Source organism: Hydra vulgaris, chromosome 09 (genome assembly GCF_038396675.1).
Source record: "Hydra vulgaris chromosome 09, alternate assembly HydraT2T_AEP".
NCBI lineage: Eukaryota > Metazoa > Cnidaria > Hydrozoa > Anthoathecata > Hydridae > Hydra > Hydra vulgaris.
The window spans coordinates 59352501-59366006 of NC_088928.1; the positions used below are offsets into that span (position 1 = coordinate 59352501).

At 27.4% G+C, this 13506-nt stretch overlaps 1 protein-coding gene across 1 annotated transcript in view; it reads left to right on the forward strand.

The window, feature by feature from the left end:
- The window catches only part of LOC105845068 (lysM and putative peptidoglycan-binding domain-containing protein 2), a 19300-nt gene extending 11041 nt beyond the window's left edge, over window positions 1-8259 (forward strand). The window contains exons 2-3 of the mRNA XM_065806198.1: window positions 7448-7743; window positions 7904-8259. Of these exons, the coding sequence (XP_065662270.1) occupies window positions 7448-7743; window positions 7904-8018 (411 nt within the window). The 3' untranslated portion in view covers window positions 8019-8259. The remainder of the gene's footprint in view (window positions 1-7447; window positions 7744-7903) is intronic.
- Window positions 8260-13506: the final 5247 nt, after the last annotated feature.

The following is a 13506-nucleotide window of genomic DNA, read 5'->3' on the forward strand; positions in this document are numbered from 1 at the left end:
CAAAGTGTTTTCTTGGGTTTTAAAAAATTGGAACCACTTGTTAAGCACTTTTTAAAAATTTAGCAAAAATTGAAAAAAAATTGAAGAGAGTTCTGGAGAATACTTTTTTAAGACTATGATGGAAATCTTTTCTGAAGTGCAATACTAATCTGTTTTAACTGGCAGGAAGAGAATGACCATTAGATTCAAGAGTCAAATTAGAGTAAGATTTCTTTGCAAATAACTCTGCTCTATTCTGGGGAGAGCGTGTACACAAAATAAATGTGAAAGTAGAAAAATAACTCAAAAAAAGTACTCCTCAATTTTTATTTCAAACCAAGTAATAATTTTAATACAATAATATAAGAAGATCAAAAATAAAAAAATAAAATTAATTATTCCTGTAGGAATCTAATAAAATTTCGAGCATTTGCTTTAGTGGTACCCATAAGCTTGCGCACAGAATAAGAATCAAAACTGTTTGATGCTTTTTTCAATGATATTTTAATGTTTCTGCAAAGCTTTTTTGTTTTTTTCATTTTTCTTTTAATAATAGCCCAGTACTTTTCAATAACATTCAATTCTAGGCAGTTTGGAGGATTTTCTGTTTTAGGCACAAATTTCACATTATTCTATTTATACCATTCCATAATTGGTATAAGTTTTATCGCTTCAATAATACAGAAATTTTTAGAAATAAAATTGTCATATAACTTTCTGCCGCGGGTTCTTGCACTTTTTTGTTGAGTTTCAGAACAGTTGGGCACTTTTTGTGCTTTGAAAGAATGAAAACCATGTTTGTTTCTAACTTTTGCAACAAAACTATGAGAAAATCAATATATTTTTACGCGTTCCCTTAGTGAAAGGCTTGGGTTATTCTTAAAACTGTTAACCAGTTTTCTAACTAGTTTTATATCTTTAAAACCTTCCTTTCTTCCACCACCAGATTTGCGTTTGATCGATTTTGTTTGAGAAAAACCTTGAATAACATGACTAACGGTGTATGGATGTATTTGCAACAATTTTGCTATCGAATTGTAGCTACTATTAGGATTTTGTAAATACATGTGCATAATTTTTTCTCTTATGTCTTCTTCTTTTGTCATTTTTAAAACTGATTTCAAGTTAAATCCAAAAACAACATATTTTTTTGAAACCACAACACGTTGTAAACAAAATACAAAACAATTACAAAGATTTTAATACAACCACTGAAAAAAAAAGGTGTGTTTATTCTATCACATTTATTTTGTGTACACGCTTTAAATGTTACTTACTTTAGTTAATGACATTGTTGAAGGCTAACGAAAAGTCTCTAGAACCTAACATCTAATATAAGATACAAGTTTAAGTAAACTGAGAATAACAGAGCTTAACATCATACGGGACCTTTTTACATTGGCTTCTTGGAAAAATAAAAGGACATATGTTCTCAAGAGAGATATTCTTGCAAACAAGATTAAATAAATGATTAATAAAGCAACTGCTCAAGATGGTGAAAAATGTGGAGTAGGACTTGAAATTGAAGAGTAGGATTAAAAGCTACCAAACTTTTAGTTCAGAAGAAATAAAAGCTTCCGAGATGCACTTTATGCATATATATTATGGATATAAACATATATGTTTACTATTTATGTATTTTATGTATATATATATTTTTAATTTTATTTAGGAGCCCCAAGAAGTCTTTACGGTCTTATCAGAGAGCACAGCAGATAACCATTTAATTAGAAGTTCATGCCTCCATCCTAACCGATTTTGCAAAATTTGCTTAGAGCTGGGGTTTGAATCAAAGACCCTTTGTTTCTGAGGCAAGTGCACTACCACTGCACCATGACTGCTCAAGATTAAGATGCTGGCATACAATATCCGTTCATACTTATATAAATAGTTTTTATATGGCGTAGTATTTGCCAAAAGAGAGGATGATCAGATGATGATGATAATGATGACGATAATGATGACGATGAGGATGTTTAAGATGATGATGACAATGATGATAATGATGATGATGATGATGATAATGATGATGATGATGATGATGATAATGATGATGATGATGGTATTGATGATGGCGGTAATGATGATTATGATGATCATGTTGGTCATAATGATGTTTATATATGCATATATACAAAATATAACATGAATTTTGAATAAAAAAATATACTTTAGGATGTATAAATGTTTATGCAGCCCCCGCCCCAGGCCCTGACTAAATTTTATCGAACTCAGCCCCAGTCAAATATCAACCCCGGTTGCTTACTACTGTCAGGTCCGTACTGGCAAATTAGAATACCAAAAAACATTAAAAATTGATTTTCGCACCAAAATTTGCACAAAAACAAAGGACAGTTGGTACTGAAAGGGGGTCACTTACACCAAACAACTCTTTCCACCATACTGGTAACCTCACCTTGCTTTGTATTTCTAAACTGTAAATGTGTACATATATATATATATATATATATATATATATATATATATATATATATATATATATATATATATATATATATATATATATATAAAACATTATATGAGTAATTCCATGTCAAAACAACCAGGCCATGCAACCCTATGTCTTTGGATTTTTTTTATATTTTTACCATAGTTAGTACATTATAAAATAAGATAAATCCCAAAATCTCAAAGTCTAACTCCCAACGGTTCGTGAGTAATGGTTGTTTTAATTTTAGCTACTATTATTGATTTGGTCATTTTCCGCCATTTTTAATTTTACATTTCTGTTTATAAAACCATGCCTTTAAACGTGTGAGTTCTAAAAATAAGTGACTTAATTAATCTCAAGGTGAGGAATTTAAATATATAAATAAAAAACTCATTTTATAATTAAAAAGTACCTAAATATCAATTATAAATGTTAAAATAATGGACACCTGCCACTGTAAAAATTTTAGGTGTGCGGTAAATTTTTTAAGCCTAAAATTTCAAATTAGGTCATTGTATGTTTGAAGAACATTGTGTGAAAAAATCATTTACGCCAAATACATAGTTTTGTAAATATTTTACTTTTGTACTAAAAATGTATATATAATTGCAGGGGCGAATCACGATTTTTTGGTGTTTGAGTTAAATAACTTCCAGCTAAGTTCTATACTCCAAACCTTTGAATGTTCATACATATGTCATTTAAGGATGTTTGCAAAAAATTGCGCTGCGAAGAGCCTGGGAACAAAAATACCCTAAAAAGTAGAAATCATCTGCCCAAACGTGAAGGGAATTGATTTTTTCAAACAGAAAAATTACTTAAATAAAACTAAAAATTGTACATATTTTTAAAATTTTGTCAAAAAATCATTTGGCATTCAGAAGGTATAACCATGTAAAGTTTACAACCCCCTCAAAACGAGGGGGGTTGTTTAATTAGGTATGATTTCTAAACAAATCATTATTTTTCAATGAAATTTTATTACCTTAAAGAAATTTCTACCTAGTTTAGGATATTAGAATTCATATTTCAAAAAATGAATTTCCCCCAGGTTTTAGATTTCTAATTTTTAGGGTATTTTTGTTCCCAAGTTCTTTGCAGCGCAAATTTTTGCAAAACATCTTTAAATGACATAAGTATGAACATTCAAAGGTTTGGAATATAGAACTTACCTGGAAGTTATTTAACTCAAACACTAAAAAATCGTGGATCCGCTCCTGAATTAAACGTGCAATTTTTATTTCTTTTCCTAAGAGTAATTCCATTTCAAAACAACCAGGCCATACAACCCTAAATTCTCCGATTTTTTTTTCAATTTTCGCCAAAGTACTTTAGGAAAAAATGATAATTCCTACCTAAATCTAAATCTAAGTGATTCTCAAGTTATGAAAGTTTTTTTAATGTATTTTTTTTTTCCTTTTTGTTCTTTGGTTCCTTGTCTTATCCAATTATCAGTTTAATTGCTGAAAAAATAAGTTTAATTGCTGAATTCAGACATATTCATCTAATTTAAATGTTGCAATTAGTTCTACATAAATAACGTAATTAATACTTGTGCATTTTTAAATTTGCAAGTATAACATTTTTTAATTCATTATCAAAATGATTTCATGTGATATTGGTAAAGTTTTAATATCAGAATGCCATAAAACCTCATATTCTAGAAATAAAGAGGTTTTTTTACTACATGACCTAGACACTGATACTCGTCAAAACATTTTATGGAGATCTGAGTTGCGTGCTTGTGAAGAACTATTCAACATTTGTAATCACCATTTTCACTACTTTGGAAAAAGATTTGAAAAGAAAAATGGCAATTGTTGTAATGTTTATAAAGTGCATAAAAAAATGAAAGGTAGTTTGATTTAAAATATTTTTTATGTAATTATATCAAAGAAACCCTTCTTTAGTTCTCAAATTGTATTACTTTTCTGATGGATGTGGAGGACAGTATAAAATTTTTCAAAATCTATGCTATCACTCAGAAGATTTTTTATTGAAAGCTGAATAGATATTTTTTGCAACCAGTCATGGCAAATTTTCTTGTGATGCAATAGGTGATACAGTAAAACGAACAACAGCAAAAAAATGTCCAAAGAAAAATCAAATACTAACAATCGATGCAATGTTTGAATTTTGCACTCAAAAAACGCTCACAATAAAGTTCTTTAAAATTGATAAAGGAACTATGGTTAATGTAAGAGCTACATAAAACAAACGATTTGAGAAGGGAAAAACAATACCAGGAAGTCGAAGATTTCACCATTGCATACCAGTTTCAAAAGCATCTATATTATTAAAAAAACTAGTAACAATATAAATCCAAAATCTATTAATATAACTAAAAAATCAAATTACCAAAATTTAAGTTTAATAAATTTTGAGCTAATGCAGAAATACAAATATTACGCATGTACATATGACTCGTTTTGGTGAATTGCAGTAGTTGAAGAAAAAGATGAAGAATATAATGATATAAAAATAAAGTTTATGCATCCACACGGTCCATCTGAACAGTTTTTCTGGCCGAAAAGGAATAATTATTGTTAGATACCAATCACCAATGTATTAACATTAATAAGTGCACCAACAATAATATCAGACAAATATGAACTTTCAAAAAAAGATTTTAACAAAATTATTAAGTATATACTTGTAAATCAATAATTTTTAATGGATATATTATAAAAAATTGTATATCAATTCAAGTATGCATCATTTTTATTTAATTTGAATACAATGATAAGCGAAATATGCTATATTTGCTTTTTTTGTAATATTTTTCATTTAATTTTTAAACTATGTATTTGGCAGAAATGATTTTTTCACACAATGTTCTTCAAACATACAATGATCTAATTTGAAATTTTAGGCTTAAAAAGTATACTGCACACCTAAAAATTTTACTGGGGCAGGTGTCCACTATTTTAACATTTATAATTGATATTTAGGTACTTTTTAATTATAAAATGAGTTTTTTATTTATATATTCAAATTCCTCACCTAGAAATTAACTAAGTCACTTATTTTTAGAACTCAAATGTTTATAGACTTGGTTTTATAAGGAGAAATGTAAATTTAAAAATGGCGGAAAATGACCATAACAATAATAGTAGCCAAAATTAAAACAACCATTACTCACGAACCGTTGGGAGTTAGACCTTGAAATTTTGGGATTTATCTTATTTTATAATGTACTATGGTAAAAATATAAAAAAAATCTAAGGACATAGGGTTGCATTTAAAAAAAAAATTGGTTGTTTTGACGTGGAATTACTCATATATTATAACATATAAAACATATATTATAACATATAAAACATTATATATTATAACATATAAATTATTATATTATAACATATAAAATATTATACATATAATATATATACATATAAAATATATATGTACATATAAAATATTATTTTGGAGAAAACATTTTTTATACAAAAAGTCCTTAAAATTTAATGAAAGTTACCAAAATTTATGTTATAACACTTTGTATACTTACCTTTATAAAAAAACAACAAATTTAAATTAAACATATTTAATGAAGGAAATAAAAACTTAAAAATTTTTAAATGGGGAGGAGCTATTAATAAATAGTAAGCCTGTGTTTTTAACAAAGTTTGTTTATCATGAAAAGCATAAAATGTTAAAAAAGAACAGAGTGTATATCTTTTTAACAAATTTTTTTTAAATTAACAAAATGCAAATTGTTAACGAAAAAGGATCAGAGTATATATCTTTTCAACAAAGTTCACATAAAAAGCAACGGTATATAAATATTTAATGAAGTATATATCTTTTCAATAAAATTTATTAAAAATTATAAATATTTAAAAAATTATAGATATTAAAAAACTTTATATCTTTTTAACATTTACTTTAAACACATTCTTTCAACAATATTTTTTCAACACATTTTATGATTACACTAACTACAAACAGATTTAATTTATGTGTTTCATCATGACAGTACACCACTTTACTGTCAACATTCTTGCTCTAAGAAAGCCGAGTCACATTATAACAAAGTACACCACTTGACTAGCAAGGTCAACACTCTTGCTATAAACTAAGCCAAGTCACAACAATTTAAAACCATGCAAACAATATAATAACCACTAACAAACTATAAACCTGGCCTTTTAATATTTCTCTTTATATTTTTGACCACGTGATGAGGTATTCTCAAATCTTTATAATCTCTTAAAATCTGCTTAATCAGTAATAAGATAGAAAACTTTGCCTTATCAGCTTAATTAGTAATAAGATCAAAATCTTTTTAATTTGATGACTTCTGTTGTAAAGGATAAACCTTATGTTATTTTTAAATGAGTAAAGTAACTTTTAAAGTCAGGTAATTTATTTAATTCATGCACTTTAATACTAACACAATTCAAGTCCTTTGTCAATTGTATTTAAAGTATATTAATCTGTTATCTTTCTTTTCTAAAATTAGAAGGCAATGATGACTCTATTTTTTCAAAATTCAAACTCTTGATAAATTTAGTGTTTATCTCCGTAACTCTTGCATCTCACACGGTCAACTGTATGTTGTATGTTAAAGAACAACATTTAATACCTTATTTTAAAGAAATTAAAGAAAATCTGTTTGCTTTTGTAATATAAAAGCCAGGTTGTTTGATCGTTAGTTTTTTTAAAGTTGTTAAACATTTATTACTTAGTTTATAGCAAGAGTGTTGAGCCTTTGACACAGAGTAAAAAATCTGTATCAAAGGCACACGAATGGGTAACAGCAGCAGCGTTGAATTAAGTATTTATTATAGTAGTTAATTAAGCAATTATAAACAATTTATAGATAGATTTTTTTTATAGATAGATAGCCAATAAGGTATTCATCAAAAAATTTTAAATACATATATGTAAAATTCTCTGAAAAAAAAGAACTTCTTTTTTTTTTTTTTAATGCAAGCTGCATAACACTTTTTAACAAGGCCTGTATGTATGTGTGTAAAACTTTTGATTTTTAACTTTAATTTTATTTATTTTTAGATTGAAGAGTTAAAAAGAGTTAACAAACTTTGGACAAATGAATTTCTTCATTTTAAAGAGACATTAGTTATTCCCTGTTCACCGTCTTTTACTTGTAACTATTCAAGAGAGCCTCATTTAAATGAACGATTGCTCAAGAATTCTCCAAATGGAAATAAAAAAAAGTATAGCAATCATGAAAATGTTAGTGAAATAAATTGTAATCAGGAGAACTTTTCGAGTCAAAGTTCAGATTTTACATCTTTTGTTGGGATTCTTTCAAAGATTGATGTACAAATAGATTTACACAAAAAAAAGTAAGTATTCAATAACAGTTTTTAAATATTAAGAAAAATTTAAATAATTAAGAAATTTCAAGTTCCAATTAAAAAAGACTTTGAATAATGATAAAAGAAATTTTGTTTAATGATTACACTTGACTTATTGCAAATAATTTGTAATTGCTTATATCTTCAGGCATCATACATTGGCTGGTAATGGTCTTCCCAATGTCTCATTCGATAGCTACCAGCATTATGAAGCTACAATGTCACCTACTAGATCAATGTCTCCATTAGAGCAAGATGTTTGAATATATATATATATATAAATATATATATATATATATATATATATATATATATATATATATATATATATATATATATATATATATATATATATATATTCCCAGCTTTTTATTAATTTCTGTATATTATCTTAAATTAAAACTTTTTGTTAATAAGAATAATTAAGTAAAGAAAAAAACTTAAATATAAAGGTATTTTGTAACTTAAAAATATATTATATATACAAGATAATCTTTGAGCTAATTTAAGTGTTTTACTTTTTTCATCTTTTAAGTGATACAGTGAACAGTGATTTAAGTGATAGTCTCATACTGAATTAGTCATCTGCAGGGGCTTCAGAATATTCATAAACTGATGATTGGGTTTGTCAGGCACTACCAACATTGAAGATATTTGTTATGGCAAAATTATATATATATATTTTTTTGTAATTCACTTTCCCAAGGCCAAGAAAGCCACTACAGATGAGGAGGCTACTTGTGGTTATAACACTCTCTCAACTCTATAACTCCAAAACACGAACCTTGATGAACAAGGCCGCTGGGTGGAGAAACAAGTTGAGCGCGGTACTACCAGGGATGTGTTGGGAATCAAACTTGGAACCTCTCGCTTATAAAGCGAGTACTTTACCACTACTGTTTCAAATCCAGTTAACAGATTATTTTTTTTTAATGTTTTATTTGCTTCGTAGACATTAGAAAATATCAAAGTTTCAAATTTTTAATTATGTTTCAAAGTAATTAAGCTTGGATTAAATAACTTTAAAATTTCAATCTTTTCCGAATTCAAGAAGTGAAACACTTTTAAGTAAAAATAAAGACATTAAATTTATGCTTTTATTTTTTCAGGTTTATCTTTAATTTATTTTATCATTTGTTAAGATTTTTTTTAGTTAAGTTTTATTTATATTTTTTTATTTTTTATTTTTCTTTTCAGTTTATTGTTTGTTTATTTTTAATTTTAGTTTAAGTTTACATTTGTTTATTCAGTGCATTTTTTAAACACTCAGACTTTCAAAACTTGCAAAGAGAAAGAGCAGTGGCTAAGATCATATAGGGTGTGTGACCACATGCGTCTCCTAAAAAGGCTTGATATATGTATGACAGTATGATGTCAGCTATCTTATTTGAGTTTTATCTAATGTCAGCAGCTTATCTAAGTGTGCTTCTCTCTCTCTCTCTCTCTCTCTCTCTATATATATATATATATATATATATATAGATAGTTAGATAAGTAGAAAGAAAGATAGGTATAAATTATGTTAATGTATTCTACAAATAGAGTGCTCAATTTTCTTAAAGAACAGAACAATAATAAATTAATAAAAACACTTATCTAAATTTCTTCAACAAGTTGTTTCACCATCAGTAGGTTCATCAAGAAGCCTGATAAACCTACTGATGGTGAAACAACTTATTGATGAAGTTTAGAGAAAGAGACACATACACATACATACACACACACACACATATATATACACACATATATACATGCATATATATATATACATATATATATATATATATATATATATATATATATATATATATATATATATATATATATATATATATATATATATATAAATATTTGGGTTATGACTTTTTGACTTTTTGAAAAAAATAATTTCCTGTGTCATAAATTGATGAACTTTTGTTAGAAAACATTGAAAACATGTTTAATTTCTCTGTAAAAAAATGGTCACCCCGCAATTAAAATTACGAATCGTCATTTATTTATTCTTGTACTGCTACTACTAATATGTGTGGCTTTGCTGAAAGTCATTTAAAACTTGTATAGATTAGAAGTGTTTAGAACTTTAGAACATTTTGGAAAATTCCAGAATATTTTAGACGACTTTAGAACATTCTGAAACAATTCAGAACATTCTGGAGCAATTAAGAATATTCTAGAACAATTTAAAACATTATGGAACAATTTAGAACATTCTGGAGCAATTAAGAATATTTTAGAACAATTTAAAACATTCTGGAACAATTTAGAACATTCTGGAACAGTTGAGAATATTCTAGAACATTAAGAATGTTCTAGAACAATTTAAAACATTCTGGAACAAGTTAGAACATTCTAGAACAGTTAAGAATACTCTAGAACAATTTAGAACATTCTGGAACAATTTAGAATATTCTAGAACAATTTAGACTGTGTATATATAGCTGCTTATCTAATTTTATAGTTATTACAGAAGTAACAGATGGCAATGTACAAGCCTAGTGATAGTAGCATTCAGAAGAACAAGGATGTCTGGACCAATAATCTGGTAAAATTTGAAGACTCATAAAAAAAGAAGAATGGTCCCTTTGAAAGAATATTCACTAGGAGAAAAGTGCAGAATGCCTCTCCAAAAGCAAATTATTTGACACTACCATTTCCTTGGACTAAAAATCAAAGAAAGAAAGGAGCAAATAGCGGAAATTTCCAAAGAAGTCACCAAATTGTGGAAGAATAAACTGAATTTTCCTCATTTATCTTATCTGATCAAGTTATACAAGCAAAGCTTGATAAAATACTAAAATGTTATGATAAATGTGTCAAGCAGGGAAGCTAAGAAGCCTTGATGAAATTTTTGATATTACTAAAGTGGATGGAACATAGTTATCTTCCGAGGACAAGCAATTTTACAATCTCCAAGTGGAAAGCAAAGGAACACTGGGATACTCTACAAGCCAAGCAGCCAGTAAAGAAAGGATCCATCCCTCTAAAAGACAAAACTTTCTAATAGGTCATCGAACTCATCATCATATTTATTGGACATTACAACTACTTGGCATCAATTGAAAAAAGCAGAAAAGAAAGTGGAGTTAGTTGCTGTCGAAACATGTAAATTATGGAACAAACTTAACTTTCCAAGTATTTCTAAAAAATCAGTTGGAAGAAAAATTAAAAAGGTTATAGATAAATATGACAAGTATCTTAAAAAGCCTAGCAAAAAAGAAGAATGCTCTGTTTTTGGAGATCTTTTTGATATCACCAATTTTAAGGGCATGTGGCTTAGTCTGAAAGATAAAAAATTTTATAACATGCAATTATTAAGTTCAGGAGAAGTTGGTCACAGTACTAATACACAAGTTTTATTACATCCTTCAAAAGTCAGAGTTTATACTGCAAAAGATACAACTTTGACAAGCAAAGTAAATAATTTTCCAGTTAGCAGTTCAACTGTATTAGAGGAAAGTGGTTCATATTTAGATTCACAAGACAATTACAAGCCAGTGGAAATTAAAAAAATCCAGAAAGAGAGTATTCAATAGAACCAAGTTAGCATCTAATCTTGTGATAACTGAATCTTTAAGTACAAATAAATCAGCTAGAATCAGTAAAAAGTTTTATGAAAAAGGTATTGAAATTGAAACTTCAAGTCAGACAGGTATATGGGAATCAATCAATCAAGGGGAAAGAAAGAAGAAAATTGTTACTAAAATAGTACAAGAAAAAGGTTGATATTTTTTTGCAACTAGACAATCTATAAACCAGTTTTTTATCAATTACTCAACTTTTCTCAGGTTATTGAAACATGGCCACAACAGATTTAGAAAATGTCATAACTCTACTGTACATATGTTTACTTATTTTGAATAAAACTTTAAATCTCTTTAGTAAATAATTTTTTTTTAAAATATGATTCGTATGAAATTTTGTTCAAAAATTAATATAATGCCACTGAAAGATCAAAGAAACAGAACAATCCTGCTGACATAGAAGAATGTATTTGAAGAACAAGTAAACTATTTTGATGTGAAGAAATCTTGTTTATGTTTGTTTTTATGTTTTTATTTGAGAAAATTGTAAGAGACAAAATAAAAAGCAGTTATGTTTTTTTTAAATTATTTTTAGAAAGCAAAATTTTATTTCTGATATTGCTTTCTTACAAAATCAGGCAGAGGTATAATTATTGCATAGGAAGAAGTAAAAGAAGCACATCAAAGTTAAACAAAAACCTATATGCAGAGTTATCTAAAAATGAATTAAAGGAGAAAGTAGATATTACCTTTAATGTTAATTACCTTCCTAATGTTTAAAATTCAGTTCTTCCTAAAAATATTCTTCAGTCTATTACTCATACACCAGTGAGATAGGGTATAACCCCAACAATGTATAGTGTTGATTGTCACAACTGGGGTGGTTTTGGGGTAAAAGAAAAAAGAGTACATAAAAGCACTGTTGTATCAGATTTACTCATGACCATACACTTTGCTAGAAAAATAGTTAACAAAATAATGGAGGAATTTAAAAACAAATTGTTGAATTGATGAAACTTTTTGTTTTAGAAGACAAAGTTAAGTGTCTTTGCTTTGACACAACTTTGGTTGATGTGGGAACATGATTAAATCCCTGTATTAAAATATTAAAAAAAAATGAATTCAATTCTATTGCATGCTAATCGCATGCAGACATCATATAATTGAGTTTAACTGGAAGCTTTAATTTAGCAGCGAAACATCTATCCAGAAAACAAACTATTAGAAGTTTTTAAAAAAATGAAACAGTATAAGTGCTAAAACTAAGGAACTAGAAAGAATAAAAATACCACCTGGAATATGGATGTAAAATCAAAAATTGTTACTTAGTATCTGGGATCCCACTTTTATAGTTTTTTCCCTAGCAGATAATAAATGTAAGGAACATGGTTATGGTCTTGAAACTTTAACATTTTAAAAAGATGTCCATGCGACAGTTTTAATTAATAGCGCTAGATAATGAGCCAAGGTATATTGAAAAGGCTCAACTTCAGTAAAGATGAGCCCCCTTGTTTGACTTCATCAATAGCAGACAAGTCTTGGCTAGTTTTTGACTTACTTAAGCACGGAAAAGGCAGAAACTCAATGAGAGTTCAATGAGAATTCTACCAGAAGTTCAAAGTTCAATGGTTTTTATCTAGATTTTAAAGCAACAGTCAAGAAACTTGATGTTGTTAATGACTTCTCTGAAAAGGCAGTGAAATTAGTTCAAGACCATACTGACAAAACATAAACTCTGAGGAAAAAAGACAGGGCACCTTTCTTTTTTGAATTATTATAAGACGAACAAAGGAGAGGAGAATTAGATTATGATTATTAATATATTACAAAAAAAATCATAAAGTTTTTTAATGTCAAACTTTTTGTTTACAACTTTTTAAATAATTTTTTAATCTATTGTTTTGTTTTAAATAAATAAACTGGAATAGAGAGGATTGTTTGAGAGAATCATAAATTTGCTGGAATTGTATTTACTATATTTCAATTTTGAATAAATTTTACAATTATTTTGAAATTTTTTATAGTTTTGTAAATTTTTACATCTTAAGTTTGAGAAGAGATAATTTGGTTTTGACTATTCGATTACAGAAATTATTTCTTCAATCCATGTCCTTCATTGCTTGTCCCTTTTACATATTTCCCAGAATTATCTTTGCAGCAGGTTATAAGTTAAAAATTAATTTAACACTGTATTAGGAGTAAATCGAAATTCAAACATCTTTGAATAAAT